The sequence below is a fragment of the Nesoenas mayeri genome (assembly GCF_963082525.1).
Source record: "Nesoenas mayeri genome assembly, chromosome: 5".
In the NCBI taxonomy this organism is placed as follows: domain Eukaryota; kingdom Metazoa; phylum Chordata; class Aves; order Columbiformes; family Columbidae; genus Nesoenas; species Nesoenas mayeri.
The window spans coordinates 56,224,645-56,251,171 of NC_137548.1; the positions used below are offsets into that span (position 1 = coordinate 56,224,645).

The window sequence follows — 26,527 nt, forward strand, 5'->3', positions numbered from 1 at the left end:
TGATAAAGTCTGTTGACATAACCTAGCAGGAAAACAAAATAAAAAAATAACTTTGCAAACCACTGAAACAAGTTTCCTCATTCTGTTTCTTTGCTCCTACAAACCATATGTTCATGGTTTTAAAATAAGTAAGTAATAAATAACAATAGAATTGAAATTAAATAAAAATGTATATGTATTATCTTATTGTATACCTTTCATCTTGATTACTTTTCAAAGGTTTTTGGCTCACATTTATACAAAGCTCTCTTCCATATTTGTGCATAGCAGAAAGGAATCCACAAGTCTGGGCTTTACTAGTTGCTGAAAATCTGAATCTTCAAGTCCATCGGGACTTATAACTGCTAGTCTCCGTAAGGCTGCCTAGAAAAACAAATCAATGCAATTGCAATACTCTCAAGGTTTGACAAAGTCTTTATTGCAGTAATCCATTATAACTATCTCTAAATAACAGCCAAGACTCAAAACTGAATTGTGCAGATCTATGGATGCTTCCACCTGGCTAACTTCTTGTTACTGTCTTCGCCTGTCAGATGAATTTCCTCTCAAATGCAGCTATTAAATGACAATTCTTGTTGGGCACATTACTCTAAGACTTGAGGAGCAGGGACAGTGTGATGATAAAGAACTCAGAAGTGAGAGGCAAAGCATGGACTGTCAACCTGATCTCTGATCTGCTGCACATATCACATTACCTCTTTGTATCTCAACTCTCCTCTCATCTTTTGTCTTATTTATGACAACTATAAGCCATCTAATTCAGAAAACATCTGGTATTGCAGTTTTGTGCAATGCCCATAACAGAAATATTTAGGTACTAGTGTAGTAGAAAGAAGCTGTACATTTCAAACCATTTGGGAACAAACAAAACTGCCAGTTGTTCCAATTGTGGCAATGCTGAACAAGACAAATTGCATTGATGTTACTGTTATCTTCCTAAACTCTTCCATTCTAAGACGTTACTTGTTTTTCTCATGAGAGAAAAATGTACAACAATTACAAACCTTCTAGCAACCCAACACAACAGATGCAACTGGAAAGCAGGCTGGCTTTCCTCAGGAACAAAAACTGTCTTCCACTAGTAAGGTCTGATAGTTGTGATCAGCTTATCTCTGTGCTGTTTCTCAATGAAGCACTAGCACAAGACTTAATCACTTGCTTCAAAATACACAAAAAGTAAAAAAACAAGCTAAAAATATGAAACAGTACAAACTGTTAGACTTTAGTGACAATACTGGTCAGAGCTTATGTTTGAAAGGACAATATTTTTTGCACGTTTATCAGAGTGTCATCGGGCAGTTACTAAAATATCAGGAGAAGCAGAATTGCTGAGATGGACAGGCAGGCAACATCTCAAGCAACAGGTGTGAATTCAAGGAATGTGCAGCAACAACTTCAGTGAGACAGAAAAATTGCGGTCTGGTTTGCAGTCACCACTGTGTGGCCTCTGCTCTAGCCATACAAGATTAACAAGCCTTCTCAAAATGTATGAAGATTAATCACTCCATTTCTTATGCTCACATTATTACTCTCTTTATCCCAAATGAGTCCTGCTCAAACAAACAAAATTTCTCACATGCTGCTACAAAGCTAGCTGTTAATCAAAGATGCATTAACCAAGTTTTGTTTTGAAAATAACATTAATACTAAAGAGCACTGTCAATATTCTTCAGTCTACGCTCACCAAAATCTATCTCCTAACCCCAGATCACCCTCATCCCCAGTGCGCTTTCCTCTCACAGAATGCTGGGTGAAATTACTCAGCTTCAACAGCTGTCAGGGGCTCACAGTCCAGGCAGTGCACGGCCACTACTGGGATCCTTCTCCTGAGCAGAAAAGGTGTTAAACCTTCTGTTGGTCACTCCTTGACTGGACACTATATTCTCTTAGAAACTCAAATAGAAAAAGATGGATCATGGTGAAAGCAAGAAATGTCATTTACTCTCTTTGGCCACTTTACAGAAATATTTGCCTACAAATCTGTGTGTGCAGATAAAGGGCTGCTACCCCTGTGATTCAAGGCTCATTTCAGCAAACTTAGCATCAAGAGAGAATGGAATTTAAGAATTACTGAAACCTTGAAGTGTCCCAGTGAAATTTTTTAGTGCTCAAAAATGTGAAGATTAAGCCATATTTCCTTATGTGCTTAAATCTTCAATCAGAGGATAAATAATTGACTCTGTACAGGGTTATGCTTAAGGGAAAAGCAGGAGACCCTGGCATGAACTTAAAACATTCCTGCAATACTCGTGCATTTTGAAATCTAAAGGACTGTTTTTTCTGCATTTTTCAGGATAATCATGAAAGAAAGATTAAAATGTACCTACCAGACATGCCACTAAAACAGAATCACTGTTATTTCTTTCAGTGGGAGATCTGCAAAGTTTGATTAGGCGAGGAATACCTGAGTGCACAAAAGAGTATCAGGAGAAACAATTTAGAAAAACAAATCCCTTATTTTGAGATATCTTTTTTTAGATGTTTCATATTTATTGTCCCTAGCAGAACTCTAATGCAAAGATTATATGAAAATATTAAGGGACTGTCCTTAGAGCTATGCAGTTCAGAGCAGTCATAATTAATAGATGTGAACCATAAACAAATAAATGCATAGTTTTTACCCGCTATTGCTGTTTCAGTGTGGAAATTGTGACCTCTGTTTCTTCTCTATCACTCCTCCCACACACCCTTAAAAAACTCTGTCCAAAATAACAGGTTGCTTCCTTTTAGATTCATCACATCTGCAGGGGTCCAAGTTTTCTGTCCACTGACAGATGCTGCATGAGGGTTTAAATGAAAGGATGGAGGAGGCAGCACTGTCAGTTGACACAGTCTGCCACAGCTATGTGTTGAGCGGATGCTGCACTTCAGGTTCCTCTGGGAAACGAGCCAGAGCTTCATTTAGCACAACCTCCCCAGTCACCTCTGTGGACAGACTGTACAGGGAATCTATTCCATAAACTGTACCAAGTGAGGCTAAATATTAAAAAGAGCTTCTCCATGACTGGCAGTTCCTCCCCTCTTTTTCAGCCTGCTGATAAGCTAGTGATACATCCTTACAGCTGAGTTTTACGGCTGCATCTGCCACTTCAGGATCTCGGCTGAGCCGGGCCAGTGTAACTGCAGATTTCTGTTGGACTCGCTCACAAGCAGCAACTTCAGCTGGATTTCCTGAAGATGATCTTTCAAAGAGCATTTCCATTAAAAGCTGAACACCTAAGAGGAGGTAAAAGCCATTGTTATCCTCTGAAACTCAGTCCAAAAAAGTAAAGGAAAAAGCAAGCTAGGTAAATACAGACCAATCACTGCCCAAATAGGGCATGAAGAATGCATAAACATGAACTGCAATTTGGCCATCAGCAGTCAGCTACATCTGATCTGTACATAAGTTTGCCTTCACTAGGAAGCTACAGAATTTCAGACTTCTTTACAAGTTGGTATTTTAGATTTCACAAATTTATTTTGGTCAAACTAAATGCAATTCTTTATTTGCTTCTAAAATAACCTGAGAGTAATCACTAACCAAAAAATCTGTAGTGACATATTGCAGGTCTCTACATGAAGTTTTGCTTTGAATTAAAGGAAAGTAAAACTTTTTTTTTCCAGTTTATATGTTTTTAGGAAGCCTTTGGAAGTTCCATCTCAAACTGTTTAAGGGTATTTCAGAATGGAGAATCCTTTAATGAAGGAAATTATGAAATTCCACCTCTTGAAGTTTGCTGTCTGATTAACTCTTCAGAAAATACAATGTCATCTGTGTCAAAATGGTTTTGTTAACTTACTGTTGCCTGCAGGGGTAGAAATTCTTATTGTAGCAGCATGAAAACATGTGAGACTGTACTGATTTCTGTTTTCCAGATTATTTTTAATGTAAGGACAATTATCTGCTATTAGACTCCATATGCTATTAGGGATTCAGATTACTTCAGGTAGCATCAGAGGATTTTAACTGTTAGAACATTTGCATAAATAATTAAGAGAATTAGCACCAGAATCATGCAGCTAGATAATAAGCAGTCAACATACAAAATAAGTCAAAGTTGAGAAGAATACTTATCTAAACTCTCCAGGATTCAAACACCCTTCTCAGTTTGTGAATCTGGCTTCTGGCCAGCATCTGTTTATTACAACATTAGGCAGACACAAAGAGCCTTTATACACAAGATGAGCATCAACCCTTCTCAAAAGCCTGGGGGCACATGCTTATGTGTGAACTTCCACTACGGAGTGCATACACAAACTTTACTTCATCACATTGTGCTTGACACACAATGTACATCTCCACCTACTGTAGTATCTAGCATGAGTTAGGCCTTGTTCATGTAGATATTAGTATAATTTCATTAATCAAGTTTCTGCTGTAGTAGAAGTCCCAAACAACAAAACAGGTTTTGGTGTCCTTAAGAAAATAGAGAGCCAAACTACATAAACAATCTGTTAATCATAAAGGAATGCAAAACTTCCAGGGAATATCTGGATTGTGAGTTCTAATAAGAGCAAATCAGAAAACAACAGCACAGGACAAATAGACAAATCACTGACAAGAGTATTCTCTACCCAGTCCTGTAATTACAGACATCTAGGGTTCTGGGAAACACCAGGGCCTTACCAAGAGCTTCCAGAAAAGCCTCTGTGTAGGAAAACCCTATGCGTCTGCACTGACCACCTCTCCAACCTTCAGGAACACAAGGAGCTTGCACCAGGAGCATGGCAGGAGCACCATGTGGACCTGACCAACCTCTGTTTGGGACTGTTCCATCCCTTCCATTCAACAAGGAGATTGTATGAGAAACCACCCTGCTAACCTGCTTTGTTCTTCCCCCTCACTGCATTGTCTTCTGCACAGGACACAGAAGTCAACTAATCTGTAAAACTGCGTGTATCTCTGCTTAAATTGCTTCAGTATCCAGATCCATTCAACCTCTGCCTTATCATTTGGTCTCAAAGTGCAACACCTATCCACTTTAGCAAGGACATAAAATGCACAATACCTTTGTGCACACATTGATCACAGTCCTAATTGTGTGTACAGAGCTCAATTTTCCACTGAAATGGAAGGACCATCTAAATAAAATATTACATAGGAAATGGCCAGTTCTATGTGAAGACATGTTTCTATGTAGATGTTTTCCGAAACCCCTTCTCCCACCTACAACCAGCCATGTCTGAAATTCAAATGGATCCAAACTCAAACTATTCCTATCCGAACCTCAATTTAAAAAGTATGGAAGGGATATTCTATTCCTAGGACAGAAAAAGAAATACATGTGAAGCTTCACTGTAATTTAAAAAAAAAAAAGCAGCTGTCTTACTATATTGCTTGGCCATGAGTTTTCTAGCAGTTATGTCTTCCTGTATCCTTATCCACAATCAACCTAACTTCTCAGACTTCTGGTGGGCCTGTAACACGTAGGGTTTTTTCAACATAATGAATTTCTCATCATATGATATTTAAAGAAGTGTAGAAAAAAAAATGGAAACTGCTGTAGAGTCATAAAAACATAATGCTTCAAAATTTATATTACTTCTGAACAGCAGTGAAAAAAGGTGACATAAAATGCAATTTTGCATGGCTCAGTATCATATGATGTCTTCCAAGGTGTAAGCATTGCCACCTTATACATAGGTTGTTGTAACACTTTGTATGGCCTTGCCTTGTATCTATGAGTAAGTCACAAACATAGAACATTGGCAATATGGTCATATGTGTTAAGTTTTCTAAAACAGTGGTAATTTATTTCAGTTACATAGAACCATCCCAAGGACTCATTTTGCACCCTGCAGCAGTGTGCAATATCCAGCAGAGACAGGACGTAAAATGAAATATTATTAGTGAAGACTTTCTCCTTGACCTTGTAACCACTACTTTGCCATCTATCCACATTCTTCACAAACAAATACAGAATATAATTCAGCTAAAAGACGTACCATTTCCTTGAATGATTTCTGAAGCACACTGGTCCAAGACAGACATGTTTGCCAATATTGTTACCACCTGTTATTAAAAAGAGAAAGAAATGTGAAGTATAGCCCTACAGTTCAGTAATATTAAATAGCACTGAGGTTTTTAAAATTAGTATGGCAGAAATATGGCTAATCCTATAAAATTAAAAAGCATTCTTGTAGTTGAACAGTCAATTCCCACCTTTGTGATTTCTCAGTGGTCTTTATCTTACATATGGCTGCTAACTGAAATCCAAACAAGGAAAGTAAAACCTCTTTTTCTCACCTTCCTATACTCATGCAAATCCTATGCAGCAGATTTGTTCAGTGGTCAAATTGATAGAAAGAGGAAGATAAACATTTATGGAAACCAACCTACCAAAAAAACCCCTGGAGTCCTACAAAGAATTCAGCCAGGAGCTGCCCACCCTCAGGATCCAACCCTGTAGTCACATTCCAGCTCAGGCAGAGCTCACAGTGAAGGTTAAGAATCAGCACATAGCATATGTTCAGCAGCACTAAGTTATTGCTATGTTTCAGCTTCATGGTTCAGCTGAAACACTGAGAAATCCTGACAACAGATTTTAAGTTTTGAGCCTTGGTTCAAGGTAGTATTTAAGGAATACTTTTCAGTTTTATTGAAGCCATAAGTTATGTATGTGTCAAATGACTGTCCCAAAATTTTCTGGATTTAAAAATCCGTTTATACATTCTCTGACCTAAAGCCAATATTAGATTTTTTTTCCAAGAGAAGCACATTTTGAGATCATGATTTACAAATTTCTTATCCAAAATAACACTAACAGTTCTCAAGATTAGGTGTAACTCAGCTTGCTTAAAGTGGTGCTGCAAGATGCTGGCAGAAACTGGATCACATGGAGCTGCTGGCTTTCAATCAGCTATTCCCTTCACTGCTGTCATATACTTTCTTTCATACATCCTGCAATTGTTTTTTCCTTTATCCTTCAAGTAACTGCTTCCTGCATGCAAACAGATCTCAATACTAAGAGCATATGTAAGAGACCAAATAATAAATGTTACAGGTCATTAGAATACAAAATAGAAATAATATTCTTTCTTAAGAGGTTTAAATTTTCTCTATTCTAGTTGAGAAAAAAACAATTAGTCTCAAAAATAATGATCAATTTGAGAACTCTTTATCAGCCTTTTAACAGTACAGAGTCAGTTCACAAACAAGCAAACTTCTCAGATGTAAGTAGGCATGAGATCAAATCACCATTCTGATCTCACTTTGCCATGTTAGTAGCAAGGATGACTCATTTTCAATGCTGTGACATAAAGGTCTTCCACTTTTGAAGGTAGTGTTACAGTGTCATCTCTCTGAATAAATACACTTACTTAGGATGCAAATGAGTTGCTGAAACTCTAAAGAGTGACAGGTAGAAATATGGTAACTCAGTATATGTCTATGTATTTATTCCATAGTAATTATTAACTGTGTTTCAGGCAGAGTGTATGTGTTTTCTCATTCTAAATTATATCCTGTTAATGAAAATTGCTTCCTCTATGCAGAATCTGTACCCCATGTGGCTCTCTAAGCCACAGATGAAGAATTCAATTAACCACCATTTGAATACGTGCCAGTTATTCCAGTGCTTCAAGTTATTTTGTCTAATAAGTATTTTCATACATAAAAATATTTTGTGTGTTTCTTTTGACACCAAAAATTATTTGAGGTTGTATCTATACTTCCTATGCGTTAATTATGTGGCCCTCTATATTTTCAAATGTATTTATGAACTAACCTAATGAGCTTATATGGAACCTTCTCCAGAGGTGTTTATAAAAGACCCTTATCATCAATAACCATCAAGTTCTACCTATATCATCTCTAATATCTTAGTAGCACTTGGAAGCTAGGTGAACTATAGCTTAGTTCACTCCTCACAGACAAATTTTTCTTTCCCCAAAAAGATCACATTTTCCTGTGATGTAAACAATGTAACATGAAACAGCATAATATAAACCCATAATAGTCACGCTGTATAAAGAGTTGACTTTAAATGTTATATTTCTCCAATACTTGCCTATTTTAAAATTCAGTATACATGCAGCTTACACGAAAACTTCCTCTGTAATACAGACCAAAGTTCAAGGAAGTTTAAAACTAAAGATGAAACCTCTAGAGGAAAACACAAACTTAAATGTAGGCTCAATTTACTTCGATAAGCAACACTTCTATGAGCACTGGTATAATGAAATCCCGTTTCTTTTGGATTTAGAGATGATCAAAAACCATAAACAGAATTTTTCCAGTGACATTTCTCCCACTGTAGATTTTTTTTTGTCTAATGATACATAAGCTCATGCTGCAGTCTTTATCTTAGCCTCTTTTTTCCCATTATCTAGATTCAAATTTCATAAAGCCTTAGGGAGTCTCTCAAAAATAACTGCGAAGTTCAGATGTAACATGCAGTGCACAAACACGTATACATAAACATGACTGCCTAAGTGCCATTTCCTCCAGGAAAATAGACGAAAATTACTGGAAAAACAATAGGCACCAAAACCTCCTTCAGAATTGAAATAAATTTGAAAGAACAGAAAGACTTGAAAATATTTAACATGGAATCTCTACACTTGAACTGTAATACTTAGTATCAGTTTTCATTAAAAGTTCAAGACATTTCTTGTAAAACGTTGCACTCCAAGATTGTAAAGGACTGGTTCCTGAGACAATTTATGATTCTTGCAGTTTTTCTGGATCCCTAAGCCATGCAACAAATTTGTACTCAGTTCGAAGCATAAAAAAGAAGATATCCTGAAGACAGGACTCATGTGCTCTGATCATCTGCCAGTGCTATCACACCATGCAGAAAGTCTGCACTGAAGCCACCCACAAATTCCATACCTTAGGGATATCTTGATAAGTGGGATTTGCAAATGTGCTACTAAGGAAATACTGACAGAGATGTTTCCAGGGCGGTGGGGGATGAGGGAAGTTGCTTCATCATATGTGGAAGTTTTTATTGAATCATCTGATCTCACACTCTAACCTAACCTTGCAAAACCTAATGCAGGATTATATAATAGTGCACTGCCTAAGAAACCACATGCTGCAAGAACTGACCTCATCCAGCGTAATTTCCTGCCTCAGCACTTGGATGCCTGCTGGGCAGATCTGCTCTTGAGATGGATCTTGATCTGTGCATTTCCCTTGTCTGTATTCTATCAGAGCTCTCCAAGAAACTCACCCAAGCTAGTCCACAATCTGGTCTCTGTTATCCATACCCATCAAAAAGTGTGTGTGCTTCTCTGAAGCAGGACTGTGATAAACCTGGTGGCTGCAGCTTTCTCTGTGGGAATGTGCAGCCCTAAAACCACTGCAAGTAATGAATGCCACAGAAAAATAGACTTGATCAATGAGTAATGAACTAGTGTATTTGTTTGCCACTAGATGAAAGCAGATCTATTCAGGTCAGTGTCATATTATTTACACTACTAAAAACAACCAGAGGAACAGGCCTCTGGGATTTATCCCTGTGTCCACCACCTACCTATTAATATGTGCTATGCACTACACACCTAAACCATGTAGTAGTGAGGAACAGTGAAACACAAAATGCCAGGAAGAGAATTCTCAGACCAGCTCAAGTTTTAGCACCTTTTGAAGAGGTACCAACTTATCAAAATATTAACACGCAGCTAGTTCCAGTGGACTAGCAAGATTTTTCACAAGACTAAGAGACTAAGGAGTTAAACTTCAGAGCTTAAAAAAAACATACCCCAAATCAAGAAGCTTTGAAAGTTCACCTTTAAATGATTTGTTGATGAACAAAGTATGCATGAATATTTGGGGAGTAGGGGTCTCTCCTTTAGACCCATGGAAAATTTCCCTAATTAAACTTAAAATAATAGGGATATTTCATACTTTTAGAATGTTAGTACTGCCTCATGTGGCTAGTCTCGTAGTTGTCCTGTAATCTAATCGAAAATGTAACTAAAAATCTCTATTTCTATAAGCAAGATAGCTAAAGAGATATTAAATGCAGATACCTCTCTGTAGTGACAATATCATCCTTTATTATAAAATTGACAGTGTTGATCTTGATGGCTACTCTAGTAAACTAAATATATTTTTACAATTTTTAAAATTGTTTTTAGTTCCACATAGTTTCCTTCCACTCACCCAGCCTTTCACATATATTGAATTTATGAATGATGAACCTTACTTTTCAGTTCTGTGGTCTGCTTTGCACTGAACTATAGGGATTTCAGTTGTCAAGAATGATTAAAATTTGAGAAACAATGGCTAATTAAGAACCTTTAAGACAGTTTTGTTCAAAACCTCTTGAAGAACAACAGGCAGGCTGGAAATTCTCTTGCTAAAATAATTTAGTCACTAAAACTATAATATCACTTTTCCTTCTAAACAACTAATGGTGACTAATGTTCATTAACCAGCTCACAAAGGTACTGAACATTTGTTGCAAAAGTGAAAAGTAGATGAAAATGCTTTGTTATAAACTAAGATACATACACTGAGAGTAGAAATCTCAAATGCTTTAGGTAATGAAGAGATTTAACGCTAAAGAGCACAGAAGAAACAGAAGGTTGCTTTGATAACTTTCCCTTAACAGGACATTTAAGATGATCTAGAAGTGTTTCTCATTATTGTGAAAACAGCTACTCAGGAAGGAAGATGTAATAGGATTTGGAAGATGAAAGCACATGTTTTTGCCTGTTAAAGGAGCAATATCTTCCACATTTGAGGGCCACATACCTCTCTTGGGGGAAGGGGAGGTGTCTACAGAGGTGGACAAAGTGATGCTAATATACCTTTATTGATAGTAAATGCACGCTTTTCAGTAAGCTTTTATTGACAGTCCCAACACAAATAGAAAGACACTTGCTCAAATGATAATTAGCAAGTAATCTAATTGAGTGGCAAAGTAGATCAATGTAGAATGCTAATTCTCTTAGTTAATTACTCCTTTAAGGTTGATTAATCGCTAAGTAAAATTAATTTTTCTACATGTTATGAGTATTTTGTAATTCATTCACATAAATGACATGAGGATAAATCAGAGTGTGCTTGCAAAATTCCAGACACCCATCTTCAGAAACAAAGGGACATCTGACAACTAATCAGAAGCAAAATGGAGTCTTTGTTTCTGAATGTAAATTTAGAAGATCTGAACTTCACAATTCAAGATCAATCCACAGGGACATAGCAAAAGAATACACACAGTAGGGGTCACAGAATCTCAGAGTCACATCAATTCTAGATAGAAAAACCTTTCAGCGTACTATTTATTGGGAGAAAAAAAAAACTTTGCTAAGAAATCTCTAGAAACTTGCTCTGAGACATTATACTGCTTAAAATAGAAAATTCCCATTGCTTCTGATAATCATTTTTGTGGCTGGAAATTCAGGTTCCTTCCTGAAAACAGAGAAATAAATATACCTAGATAAGTACATCAATAGGCCCTTCTGTCACCTGATTGGAAGAGGCAAATATTGCCTTATAATGATACTAGCAGTTAGAAACAGGATCTGCTTGCAAAGTCTAGGTCTGTTCTGAGAATGAGTCAGGGAACTATAATGTCAGTATGCTGAGGCAGAGTAACAGAGACTTACCTTTTGGAATGAAGGATGTGTTTGCTATAGTTTTGTTTACTTCATATTGCAGACTAATCTAGCTAGGGAGTAGGCAGAATAACCAGATTGTCACATTTTTTGTTTTAAAGAACTGCATAGGAAATGCATTCCGCATGGGTCACATGGTGAACGGGCATGTCCTGTAAACCAGGTTGTATGACTCTAAGATAGTGAGGGAGCTAGAGTGTCTCCTCCTTCACTTCTGCAGCCAGTTTTCTGTCCTTCACTTGAAAATCTGGAGGAAAAAACTGATCATGCCTCAGACATCCTTCGTGATATTAGAAAGCTTCTTAGATTTTGAAACTGACTCAATCAACTGAAGATGCCTAAGACATCTGGTCTCCTAGAGCAGAACACTATTTGACATAAGTTAATGCACTGTTGTAGGAAACAACTTTCTTTGTCTAACTAGTCTAATTGGAATCAAAGTTTGAGTATGTGGAGGGAAACTTAATTACTCCCCTTTTAGGAGAGGCAGAAAGTGCAGAAAACTAGCTCGACTGCCACTAACTCCAGCAGAGTGATCAGGAAGTAATTTCTGGTGCCTATCCTGGGAGTTAATGATTTTCTACTTGAGGAGGAAGAAGAAATAAGAAACTGTAATCTGTAGAAACACTGTTTATGAGCCCACCTGCTCAGAATCAAGACTGAAATCACAGCCTTCACCTAGGCAGTGATTCTGGTTCGGAAGAAAAAAATATATATCAGTGGCAAAATTCATAGGCTGTTCAAAATCTGCCATCTCATTTCCTGACGGACTGAAGATAAAAAGGTGACAAATGCAGAGAAATGTATACAGAACCATCTCTGACTTACAACTTCATTATTGGTACAGCTTGCAAAGTCTCTTGTTTATAGCTTTTGCAGTAAACAGCCCAGCATCAGCCCGATTGTACTGTTAACCTGGCAGGCAGGGGCAGAAAACAAAAACTGCGATGAATTGTGCTGACATCGCATGTTTCCTCTAGAGAGACTTTACACTAAGTGTAATGTCTGCCCAACTTTACGGATGATTAAACAAAATGCAGAGAAGTTAAATTGCTTCTTCAAAATCAGAGCAGCAGCAGCAATATTAGGAATTGATCCCAGGAATAAAAAAACCTCACCACGCTTAGCTAGCAAAAATAGCAAAGCTCCTCAACTGAGCTGAGATTTTACATTTCCAACTGAACCTCTTGCTTTGTGAGTTGGAGCACATTATCTTATCCTGTATCAAATATAAATGTGAATGGCAGAATTATAACTAAGGAGGAATTCTCTCTCAAAATGGTTCGATGTTTAAGAGAGAGAGTCAGTGTTGGACTGCTGAAATATAACAATCCATTACATTGACCACATAATGCCAGGTGATACTGTTACTTATATTTTTATATTGTTCAAATATAAATAGAAAGACAGAGATAACCAGTTAAAGGAAGAACATCAGGGAAGTGATTACAGTCTTATACAGCAAACTAATTAAGATACCAATGATATAATGCCATGGTTAAAGTTCAGATACAGTCATGACTAATTAAGATACCAGTGATATAATGCCATGGTTAAAGTTCAGATACAGTCATGTAACTTTGGCCTAATTTTCATTTTTGTGTCTGTTACTGGTAGTCTTGTTTAATTTCTTAAGGTTTTTAAAATAAATTAATTATGCAATTTATCACCTCTCTTTCTAGCTATATTAGTTGAAAATGTGTTTTCTCAATGTGATCTAGTCAATGCTGGAAAGGATCACACAGTTTTAGCCTATAGTTTACCAACCACAGTTCACAGTCAGAACACTGAGAGGGAAGGCAATTCTGACCACTCATCTGCTCATCATATGAATGTCAGAGCTGGATATTGACGGAGATCTGTGCAAGAAAACTGTACAGATGACCTTTTATGACCTAGTTGACTTTATGTAAAGACTTCATTGCATTTTCATCCATACTACATAAATCTAAAAAAAGTATGTTGAAAGGATGTGTGAGCATGCAGTTGAACCATTTGAGACTGTTAAATACTATTTGCAGCTGATGTTGAAAACAATTTTTGAAAAAGGGAGAGGAAGCTTAGGTCCACTGAAGTTAGACCTGGCAGAGGCAGCCCATCAAGCTCTGCTCCTAACACTGTCAGTAGTTGCTGGGCATAGGGGATCTAGTCCCAGGGTACCACATGAATTTCTTCTCTGGCAATGGCTCAGCAGTGGAAGGATTATTCCTCTTCTGATCCAACTGGGCGAGAGAGTTCCCCCTTCCGTCCATTCTCCAAGAAGAGAACTTTAAAAAGGCACAAATGAGGACTCTTCATCAACTGCCCTCCACCTAACCAGCAATGATTTTGTTTACTAATTCTTGTCAGATGTAAGGAAGAAAGACACCTAACACAGGCTGTGGTGCTCAAATTCTATTTCAGGCTCTGTGTTCTTGTTAGCCTACACTGGGTTCCATGCACACAGGAAAATTTGGATGTCAATTTAACAAATGGAGTCAGGAATCCCACAGTCCTCATTACCACAAGCAGAAACAAAAAGCAATTGGCAAGGAGTAATAAATTCCCCAGTATTCAAGAAACTCAGATTAAGAAGTAGTACTACAATCCAGGCAGGGATTTTCAAAAGTCTAAAAGACCTGTTAATATTCTTATCATTAAAAACACTGTTCTCAAAGTCTTTCATTGCATGCTAGGCAAAATCTAATAATAAAAAAAATTATATTAAAGTAACATCTGTCTCTGCTCTCCTTTTGACCCTACAGTTCCCATGTAAGACAAAAAAGGAGGGGAACGCCAACAAAATAAAGAAGCAAATGCCCGGGCTGGGTGGGGGGAAGAAAGAGGAAGGGCAGACAAAAGGATCGGTAACCTAGAAGAATAGTATTAAGGGTTTTCAAATATTAAATAAGACACAATGTCTTGTAGCTTCAGAGTCTGCACCATCTCCCAAATACCAAGAAAACAGGAAAGAATTTAGCTGGAAAAAAGCAACAACCATTTCCATTTTGTCCTTCCAACTTAAGACTTTCTTCACCTCAAACTTTTTTTGAAACATAATTCACTGATTTTGGATCTAGATGTAACCACTTTAAAATTGATGTGTTCACTGCACATTAATTCTTTGCCTGAATAACAGAAGATCAGAAGCTGTTAGACTGTACCTCCACAACTTCACAGGTAAGGTGAGAATACTAACAACACTGAAGAGACAAGTGGGAATGCAGAGAGAAAAATTTTTTTATACATAAACATACTGTGCGCAAACATACATATTTCATATTTTTCTATGTAGAGCCTAAGATGATGGTTAAAGTAAAGAAGGCTCTGAATCACAAGGGTTTTGACTAAACTCTCCTTCTGACAGTGCTTAAACTCCATTAAGACATCTGACTGTACGAATTACACAGCTGAATTCAGGCATGAACCCTTCTGAAAGGATATTTTGATGCTCCTTGGAGGTAAAAAACTTGCTATCCAAAAAATAAGTATCTGCATCAAGAAAAAGAACATGGCACATTCATAGATATTTTGACGTAAAACTAGAGGCTAAGGTATCTGAAAATTATTTATTGATCTGGTGACTTTTATAAAAAGTATTTTGTTATAAGACTAAGCATTCTCAATGTAATACTGCTGCTTGCAGAAACAATACATGCTTCCATCAAACAGACAATTATTATCTTGTTCATCATTACATCCATCACTCAGTTCTAGATTTCTCACCTGACCTAATCGACCATTGCCTGGGAAATGAAAGAGGAAGGAGATTGGTTTTCAGATAGTGAAGGCAGGAAAAATTTGTTATCATTTGCTCACAAAAGCTTTTCAGAAATTAAAAAAAAATACTTTTAGAGGTGTTTGAGCAGAAAAGTACTTTCTGCAGGCAACACATAGTACATCCAACATCCAGCTCCTGGGCAGAATATTAATCATGGAAGGTGATAATTAATCAGTGCTAGCTGTCCTTAGAAAGGTTGAATAGAAGGACATACTGTGACTTGAAGATAAAATGGCATAAATGGAAACAAATCTCACTGTTCCTTTATTGCATATCAGCCATCTTTCTCTCCTTTTTGGCTTACAGTGAGCATGCGTCAATCTATTTTAACAAATTACAATTTTCTTAAATCAGCAGTCATTGTAAAGTAGGAATGTATTTAGAAATACTGGGTAATTTTCTATAGGATAACTATGTCACTTAAGTTAAAGCTCTGTATGAAAAACAGGGCATTTAAGTTTGAGGAGCTCTTTTATAACATTTAATGATAATTAGACCATATTTTCTTGTATTTGTTATGAATCTTATTCTTGCTTTATTTAATTGTATCAATATGTAGTATCGCTTACTTCTAATTCATCTGCTTTACTGGCCGTGACAACTTGATCATTCAGAATGGTCATTAGTTCATGGAAATGTATTCCAAAATAAAACCTTGAATCAAAAAATTCCCAAACCTAAAGTTACTTTAATCTACATATCCTTTGGCAAATGTCTACTGGCTGGGACATAATAATACATATAATGGGAAAAGTTAGTAATGATATCATATCCCTAAAAGGAACTGAAGTATGTATATCAAAAGTCAAAATGGCAATTTAGAATACCATTATAAAATACAGTATTGTATCATTGTTTTTCTCTCTGTGTTTTCCTCATTGCAACAACTAGGCACAGAGCAAACTAAAAAGCAAAATATTCCATAAAACTGTCATAATTGGCAGACATCCTCCCCCTCACCCCAATATAACACTGAAATAACTACCTTTTTGAAAAGCAAGCAATCTACTCAAACACATGTTTGTTCAGGAATTCAAAGAATGAGTTCTCTTAAGGCTGCTGCATTACAAAAACTGCTTGATTAGCAACACTGACAGCTCTTAAGCCAAGATGAGCAGCACTCAGATTCCACATGAGCATCAGGTGCTCAGTAACAGAAAAACAAGGCAGGATTTCATAGTCCCCATTGCTGCAGAAATAACAAGGAGTCAGCTCAGAAACTTACTGCAGCATACCACAGAAACACATCACATCTTTCTGATCAAGTTTTTCATTCAAAGAAGGAATGTAAGGGTTTATTTGGGATGAAATATCCTCAGTTGGAAGGAAGCCACTTAGTTCTCTGTTTCTATAGCTAATGAGATGTCCTGCAAGCTGCAAAGTGCCTGGAACTAGTCTGTTACCTGATCAAGTCATACATATTTCTTTAAATGTCTGCCTTCTTCAGACAAAGAAGGGGCTTGCGATGCTACCCATAGAGCAAATGGCAAACTCACAGCTGACAGCAGAATTAAGATGAGGGCATAAATAAATAAGAAAATCAAAACTATGGGAGTGTATAGCAGCAATAAAAAAAGAACATGAAGAATTGTACATATGTAACAATAGTACACAGCCATGTCAAACACCACAGCTCACATCCTTGATTTCGCCCAAAGTGAAATATAGTAATTATGGCTTAACTCCATCTTTTCATAAGGACTCCTGACCTGGAAAACTGAGTGCTCTTAATATAAACAAAAGAAGCCCTAGTAAACTCTCTAGAACACCAATAATCAGTTTCTAAGGTCCCCTGTGCCTTGATTTCCATGGCCTGGCCCCTGCTGAAGGGTACAGAGTTTTCTGTAGCAATGCAGATCCCAAGTCTACCGTAAATCATCTTTCCACAACTTCAGAGGTGGGAAGGGCATTGGCTTGTGAGGCCTGAATTAAGGACTTTTAGTTATATTCACGATGTCTCATAAAGAGAAGTAGGTTAACACAGCAGACTAGTAACAGTTAGTGAAACCCCCAAGCCTCATAATAATTACTCTGCTGAGGTGAAACTAATCACTGTGATGCCAAACAAACAGTGCCTCTGCAGCACCCCATTGCATGGAGATAACTGTGAGGAACTAAAGAATTCCCTCTGACTTCATCTCTGCATTAGCACAGCCCTTTAATTTTCTGTCTCTTTACTGAAAAAAAAAAAAAAAAAAAAAAAAAAAGGTGAAAAAAGAAGTGGAAATGCAAGAGTACACATAAAACCATAAAACTTGCAAACCATCTACTATGCAGTTAGGACTTGATCCAAACCCCACCGACGTCAATGGGCTGAGGATCAGATCCTTATTCAGCTTTTAGAGCTAATTCATCTTTGAACTGACAATTGTATATTAGGCTGCAGTTTCCATATATAGCTTATTTGCCTCAAAGCTCTGTCCAGTCAAGTTCTGAATACCTCCAGAAATGGAGGTTTCACAGCCTCTCTGGGCTTCTGTGGCACTGTCTGGCCATTTTCATGATGAAAAGAATTCTGCTATCTTAGAAATATGGAACTTTGTGCTTTTTTTTTAAAAAAAAAAAAAACCAACACACATTAAAAGCTGTCATATTTCATAATTCTCATAATAAAAAGGAACAGAAGCAGATAAAGAAAGAGCCATATATTGAAAAGAACCAAGAACAGAAGATATGAAAGCAACTTAGATTTGACACAGTCTCCCACAGCATCCTCACAGCTAAGTTGAGGAGGTGTGGTCTAGACAACAGAGTAGTGAGGTGGGTTGCAAACTGGCTTAAGGAGAGGAGCCAGAGAGTGGTAGTCAATGGTGTGGAGTCTAGTTGGAGACCAGTATCTAGTGGAGTGGCTCAGGGGTCAGTACTGGGGCCAGTATTATTCAATATATTCATTAACAATTTGGACGAGGGAATTGAGTGCACTATCAGCAAGTTTGCTGATGACACTAAGCTGGGAGGAGTGACTGACACTCCAGAAGGCTGTGCTGCCATCCAGCGAGACATGGACAGGCTGGAGAGTTGGGTGGGGAATAACCTAATGAAATTTAACAAGGGAAAGTGTAGAGTCCTGCTTCTGGGCAGGAACAACCCCAGGTTCCAGTATAGGCTGGGAAATTACATATTAGAGAGCAGTGAGAGCAGGAAAGGGACCTGGGGATCCTGGTGGACAACAGGATGACCATGAGGCAGCACTGTGCCCTTGTGGCCAGGAAGGCCAATGGCATCCTGGGGTGTATTACAAGGGGGGTGGTTAGTAGATCGAGAGAGATCCTCCTTCCCCTCTACTCCGCCCTGGTGAGACCACATCTGGAATATTGTGTCCAGTTCTGGGCCCCTCACTTCAAGAAGGACAGGGAACCGCTGGATAGGGTTCAGTGTAGGGCAATAAAAATGATTAAGAGAGTGGAGCATCTCCCTTATGAAGAAAGGCTAAGGCAGCTGAATCTCTTTAGTTTGGAGAAGAGGAGACTGAGGGGTGACCTTATTAATGCTTATAAATATATAAAGGGTGAGTACCACGAGGATGGAGCCAGGCTCTTCTCGGTGGCAAACAATGATAGGACAAGGGGTAATGGGATCAAGCTGGAACACAAGAGGTTCCAATTAAATTTGAGAAAAATCTTCTTCTCAGTGAGGGTGACAGACACTGGAACAGGCTGCCCAAGGAGGTTGTGGAGTCTCCTTCTCTGGAGACATTCAAAACCCACCTGGACATGTTCCTGTGCGACCTCACCCAGGCATTCCTGCTCCAGCAGAGGGATTGGACTAGATGATCTTTTGAGGTCCCTTCCAATCCCAAACGTACTGTGATACTGTAATACAGACGTAGATCTGAAACCTGTTGACTTTTACTCAAATGTGTTGAGACAACATCTTGCTGAGAAACCACTCACCTGATCTCGGGAATATGGTGTATCCACTATGTGTTTGTCTGAACATGCTGCTAGAAGAATCTTCATTGCATTTAACTGGAGTAATATTTCACAAGCCATGGTATCAAAGAAAGTAATGTTGGCAAGAGCTGCTGAAGCCAGCAGGAAAACTTCACCAGATGAGGCTTCTTGGCACAGTTCTAAGAATGCAGAAAATAAGTTGAACAAAAGTAATTCCTTTATTACAAAAAATATAGTTAGGTGTTTCAAAGCTGAAGAAGTGCTGAAGACACAGCTCCCTTTACATTTCTTGCATACATGTATTTTAACTAAGATGTGAATGATCTGGCAATTGGATTTCAGCATGGTTTAAAAATTAAATATATTATAGTAATTCAGTTACTGAGTTGTAAGTATCACAAGGAAATCGGTATGTGATTACTGAAAGGGCATTTCCAACATTTTACATGTTCTGATTTTAATGCTCAGATTTCTTGAGTATATACTACTAAAATTCCCGTGGAACAGTGATAATCAGGGAAATGTTACACCTACTAATATCTTCTGGATAGGTTGTTTAGATTGTCCCTTGACTGTGGTACACTGTAATAACCTGGAAAATCACCTTAAGTCAGGTCAGATGCCTCTAGGAGTCCAGCTACAACAGAACTTATCTCAGCACAAGTTAATCCCACCCACTGGAATCCAGGGCAGGTTCAGGGCCAAGCCTTCAATGTTTGTTTCTGGCCTGGTCAATTGTTTCCTTGATATCTTCAGCACTATTTCTGTTTGGACACATGAAAGAATGCCTAAATACACCCCAGATAATTCCCAGCCACTGCAGAATCCTCAAGCACTGGCACTACTACGTTGTGAAAATCAAAGTGCTGTAGTTTAAATGTAGCCATTGGGGTCAGGATAGAAATATCCAGATTTATTGATCTATCATACATGAGAAATCAAACTAGGTAACCCAAATTGTGCTTTCTGACATGAAGCTCTGTCAAACTCTGAATTTCCAGATCAGAGAGAGGAAGAGAATGCTTCTAGTATTTGAGAGGGTTGGAGCACAATGGCAGAAATAAGACATACCTCTCTTCAGAAAGTCATGAGAAATATGATCTTATTTTTCTGAAGTGTCCTCACTGGCCCAGGTTAAGGAAAATCTTGTTACCTTTGCCTCATATTACCATGGATCAGACGCCTAGACAAGACAGATCTTTTCTTTTCTTGTGACAATGCCCACAGATTATATAATACTGTACTTTCCCTCTGAAGTATCATACAAATGTAGATGTAGTAGTGAGCTTGAGTTCTAGCAAGTTTAGAAAATTCAACAGGCATAAAAGTTAGCAACTAATAGAAACTACTCTGGACTGGAACAAAAAATATTGTGTAATTGCAGAATGCCCTGACTCTGAATTTAAAATGCCTGAGTTCTTTTACCTGTTAAGGAAAGATTGGCAAACATTGTTTAGGGAATATTTCTAATGAAACAGAGTCCTGTGCCAATCTATTATTTTAAATGGAAAAACTCAGAAATCCCATAAAGAACTTACTGACAAGTGCTGTTACAATTTCTTCCATATTTTCCAGAAAGCTGCTCAGGTGCTGAGTGAATGTGAGATGTGGAGATGTGATCTGTGCAATTACTGCCGCTGCTTCTGCATGAGTAGCTTCAGAATGGGTGTTATCAGTAAGAATGTCGGCCAGGCACAGTATCCCATCAACCTACGGAAAAAACAATAGGTATAAGTTGGAAATACTCCAGGAAATACTTTTGCAACTGAAGATGGGTTTACAGTTCTCTTTTCTTGGCTGTGGCTAAACTGCTCGGTTGATTTTCAAAAACGAGTTAAACTTGGTGGCATTTATGACACAAGAAGTTTCAATTTAGCAAATACAAATGAATTCAGTGTAAAAGTTTGACGACCAGCCCGAAGTCTTGCATTTCTTTCTCCTTTAATGTTTCTGCTCAATTGATTTTAGTCAAACAAACAAGTGTTTTCTGACAGACATCTCAAGTGAAACATCAGTCCAAAAATAAGCTCTGAGAATTAAATGCTCACTGCTACTATGCCACAGCCTCATTTAAGCACTTATCTGAGTGTGTCCCACTGTGAGATCTGAGCCTGGGTGTGCAGTAAGTTCTTTACAGATATTTTTTTTTTTGCCATGTTTTTTCTGAATTTGTCGCAAAGCCAACGCAGGATCAAAAGATACTATTAAGGAGCACCTCTGGCCAAACTGCACCTGATAAGCTTGCACAGCTCTCACATTAAAACTAGTCTGTATATTCCTTGCTTACTTGGAAGAGAAACAGAAATTTAGTAAAATGTACATAGGTTTATGCTTTAGAGTATCTGAAGTGTTCTAATCCCATTTCTTACAGTTTAGGTAGATATATCATAGAAGCACACCTTGCTCCGGATTAAAGGAGATCCATTGACACAAGGCAAGACTGCAAGAGAGCACAGCCAGTGGGATGGCATGAACTGCAGCAACAGAACATCTGTTAATAACCAAACCAGCAAAGGAAGGTTCTCTGTAGACAAGGACATAATCTGTGAACTTTCATATTAACAGGACTATGTTTCACCCCTGTTTAACAAAACACAGAATTATTCAGGTTCCAGTGTAGGCTGGGAAATTACATATTAGAGAGCAGTGTAGGGGAAAGAGACCTGGGGGTCCTGGTGGACAACAGGATGACCATGAGCCAGCACTGTGCCCTTGTGGCCAGGAAGGCCAATGGCATCCTGGGGTGTATTACAAGGGGGGTGGTTAGTAGATCGAGAGAGGTTCTCCTTCCCCTCTGCTCCACCCTGGTGAGACCACATCTGGAATATTGTGTTCAGTTCTGGGCCCCTCACTTCAAGAAGGACAGGAAACTGCTGGAGAGGGTCCAGCATAGGGCAACAAAGATGATTAAGAGAGTGGAGCACCTCCCTTATGAAGAAAGACTGAGGGAGCTGAATCTCTTTAGTTTGGAGAAGAGGAGACTGAGGGGTGACCTTATTAATGCTTATAAATATATAAAGGGTGAGTGCCACGAGGACAGAGCTAGTCCTCAGTGATAGGACAAGGGGTAATGGGATCAAGCTGGAACACAAGAGGTTCCACTTAAATTTGAGAAAAAACTTCTTCTCAGTGAGGGTGACAGACACTGGAACAGGCTGCCCAGAGGGGTTGTGGAGTCTCCTTCACTGGAGACATTCAAAATCTGCCTGGACATGTTCCTGTGCGACCTCACCCAGGCGTTCCTGCTCCAGCAGGGCAATTGGACTAGATGATCTTTTGAGGTCCCTTCCAATCCCAAATATACTGTGATACTGTGATTCATCATGTTGTTAAGCAGGTAGGTAGATGTGTTTAGAGGGTAGAGAGCATGAAGATGGATGTAATTAATTATCGATACGTTTGTGTCAAATCTACGTAGATCCACTAATTAAAGTCTTTGTATAAGTGAAACTACTGAACTATAGGGGTGGTTTACAAATGATGAGAACTTTTATAAATTTCACCAAGTTAACTGTTTTAAAAACCGGCCTTATTTATTTATCTGAGGTTCTGAAAAAGTATGAGGTCAATTGCTTTATATGTTGCTTGGACACTTCATAAACATAAAGAGGATTTATGAAGGTTTAGCACTGAAATATACTTTAACAGTCAAAAAAACAAACCCTCATTTGTGTTGTACACTTACCAAGATGCTGTCTTAGGTCTGTTGTTCAGACCTTGTTATCTGTCTACTCAGAGCTTCCTCAGAACATGCACAGTAGGTCCTATCCATTATATTCACAAAAGGTATTTAGCAAATCTAATATTCACATTTTTGTTATTTATTAATACAGATTGTTGAGTTATCTTAATTACCTATCCCATAATAAGCATGAATTAAATTATTTGATAAGCATTGACAGTTACTCTATTTTACAAGAAAAGCTCTCAGATTGATGGGAGCAAAAATTACCCTCTGGAAGATCATTCATTGAGATGCACTTTTTAATAGGCAACAGACTATATCATTGGAATTCTAATAACACAGATAAATACAAAAGAAATTATATCCCTATTTTTCCTCAGATTACAAATGGGATCTAGTATAGGAGATCAAGTACTGGCAAGAAGACGAAGAATAAATTTTCAACATTAAACTTTTTCTTGACAAGCTTTCAACATTAATCTACCTACAGCAAAATATTTCCTCCTAGTTATGGCAGAATTCTACAGCTTGAAACAGCAGATTCACATAATTCACTTGGCTTCAAGGTATATTAATAGATCTCAGTGTCAAGAATTAATATATATCCTCACAAGATGATTTAGTAGCAAAAGTGTGCTAGACAATATCATATGCAAAACCCTCCAACTTCATCACCTTGAAACCTCCCCAGATCACACCTTGTCTTGCATCCAAAGGATGCTAATAGCAACAGTCAGTATAAAAAGTTAAATACATTCCAACGCGTTCAGAAAATACTTAACAAGAAACTTCTCCTAAGATCTCTTAACAGGATACAGTACTCTTTGGCTCTAAATATGCTGCTTAAAATTCACTTGGTCAACTCTTATTAAATGACCTCGACAAAATGACTTTAGAGTAGTTTTATCCTATTTCAGACAAGTAATGGCTTATGAAAAACAGGTGCAGGCACATGGTTAGATTTTTCCATCACCACTGATTGTTTATATCCACACGCTAAAATACAAGTCTCTAACAATAAAAGGGCTGTACTCAACTATTAAATTACATATTTGATTTTTTTATTTGCTAAGTAATTGTTTTTGGAGATTGGGAGTTGCTGAAATGTAAATAGAAGTGGATTCATGTGTTTATTCAGCATTCAGATAGGATACATATTTTGGGTCCATGAAAGCCAGCACCAGTTGTTTTTTCTCCTTTCTATTCAGAATCATGGAAAATACTAACAAATTCAGCCTAAAATTTTCTCTGTACACTTTTGTCTCCCATCTTAAACATAGAAAATAAAATAATTCTACTCCTGCAAGCAACCCCATTTATAAGTGTCTAGCAATAAATTTTAAAATGACAGGGGAACAATCTAATAAAAGCACTTTAACATCCAAAAAGAAATTGCTGCTCAAAGCATTTTTATAATTAGCTTTCACACTGAAAGGAACTTTGGATGGCTGCCCTGTTTTCTGTTTAATTTTGGTGAAGTAATCAGCTAAATGTCAAATCTGTTCATCACCTTGGCAATACAAAAGAACCAGTTAGCCAGATAATGCAAACAAATGAATTCTATGAATGCAACAAGATGCTGTGGCAACCCTGCATTTGAGGAATGGCGTTCAGTAAATGCTTGATCACTAATATTTCAATATTGATAACTGGAAAAATGCCAAGACCTTACATCCTTGTGAGCATACCCCTGTTACGGAAACTTAATCAAAGTGACAAAATAAATACGTGACCACTTTACTGCATATATTAAGTCTTCTGGAAGAAAATAATTCCTTTTCTCTGCAACAGGAATGAATGAGTTCTGGGGCAGACCTCTTCTTTCTTCAGCATACTGATTCCTCAGAAAAATATTAAATAAAGCTAGGCATCTGTTAAAGATACCAATACAGAACTTGGGATTAATTGCATTAACAGCATCATGATTTGAAATATTATACACAACAACAATCTTAACTCTCTACTTTCCAGAAGGAAGTTCAAGACAGGCTTTCCATGTCACTCTGGGAGCCAAAACCAATTGCCTTCTTTTGAATAATGACTGTCTTCATTTGTATAAAATGTTGCTGAAAGCCTTTTCTCCTGCTGTGACTTTCTCCAACATTCCTGTTTGTCCATTCTTAACAATCTGATGATCGCTGTGTATTGGTATACTTTCTCAAAGGTGTGGTGGTGGTGTGTTTGTTTTGCCTTTTTATTCTCTAAATTGATCTCCCAAGTCATCTTGCTGAGACTGGAAAGCCTTACAGGCTATCAGCTAATATCCTATGGATAACATTATCAGCCTACAACTGGGTGCTTCTGGTAGGCAGCACCAGCAGATTCCAAAGCAGTTTTAAAGGAAGAATGGAAAGTAGATGTTGAGATCCAGATATAAGACAGCAAATACGGAAAGAAAATCACAAACATCTTAAACATTGTTTCAGCCTTCCCAGGAGGGTAGAGCAGCATTTCAAATGCAGAGGCTGCATCAAACAGTCAAGAACTGACAGATCAGAGTTGTGGTTGGTTTATACTTTCACACATGCTGTGTATTAGCACCTCAAACTCAAAGCAAGGACAGGTTAACTATATAGGTGAAGACATGAACATTATCAGACTAAATAGAAACTGCATAGCTGGATAAAAACCCAAACACATTAAAATTTATGGAGGAAGGAAGGAAGGAGGGAATGAAGGAAGGGAGGGAGGGATTATCCTGTCCAGAAAATTTTGAATCCTGCTCAGCATTCTTTGACCACAATCTTTTTCACTTGCCAGACCATCACGTGAACCATGGAGTGACTTCACTATTCTGCAGCTCCATTGAAAATGTCATCTAGCAGAATCCCTATGCTGTTATTTTGATGACTTGTTACTCATTAAATGAATTCCTTATCATTCAAGGCTGAGGTATATCTGATGTCAATTTCTCTAACTTATTCTGCACTTGTAGAAGGCCTACAAGTCTTGTAGAATTTCTGTGTTGAAAGACAGGAAGAGAAAAGGACAAAAGTGTTCTACCTCACACAAAATGATCTTTCATATTTGAACAGTTGCCCTGCCAAGTGCTCTGCAGATAAAAACTGCCTTAGCTTCACTAACTGACAACTGTGCTGACTTATACTAGATTAAGATTTGGTCAGCTATTTTTGAAGTGAGATGATATATTAATAGAGTGATGCAATTAAAATGTCCACAAATACTATTCCAAGTAATCAAAGCTACTGCAGCAATTCCATGGCAGCAGCAGTGACCAGTGAACAAAACTCCAATGATTTTTGTAACTCCTGCTGTGCAAGTGACCATGGGACCTAATTTATAAGCCATATTATATACTCTACAGAAAGTGTGGGGCTGAATAAAGCTTGAAAGGTTGCCATCTCAGTAGCTTTAAAAACTGCTGGCAATAACCTTAGCTTTGTATCTAAATTGGCTATGAGTGCCTGTTTTGGTTCATGGCAACTTCAACTAAAGCTTCCCTTTTAAACTTCCCTCCTTCATAATGTGGTCAACTTAAGGAAGAGGTATTCATTCTTCCCATGTTCAGCCATCAAGGGGCAATGTTAAGATGATCTGATCTATATGGGGAATACTGTTATATGGTGTGAAACAAAAGTATCTCAATCTCTCTCTCTCAAAAAAAAAGGAGAGAGT

The 26,527-nt window shown here is 37.8% G+C and overlaps 1 protein-coding gene across 1 annotated transcript in view; it reads right to left on the bottom strand.

Annotated features, from left to right (window-relative positions):
- Positions 1–234: 234 nt before the first annotated feature.
- The window catches only part of INSC (INSC spindle orientation adaptor protein), a gene marked incomplete at its 3' end in the record, with an annotated part of 99,683 nt that continues 73,390 nt past the window's right edge, over positions 235–26,527 (bottom strand). Inside the window, exons 7-12 of the mRNA XM_080345212.1 lie at positions 20,745–20,916; positions 19,207–19,385; positions 5,929–5,995; positions 3,061–3,216; positions 2,328–2,404; positions 235–363 (exon numbers count right to left, since the gene is read on the bottom strand). Of these exons, the coding sequence (XP_080201338.1) occupies positions 235–363; positions 2,328–2,404; positions 3,061–3,216; positions 5,929–5,995; positions 19,207–19,385; positions 20,745–20,916 (780 nt within the window). The remainder of the gene's footprint in view (positions 364–2,327; positions 2,405–3,060; positions 3,217–5,928; positions 5,996–19,206; positions 19,386–20,744; positions 20,917–26,527) is intronic.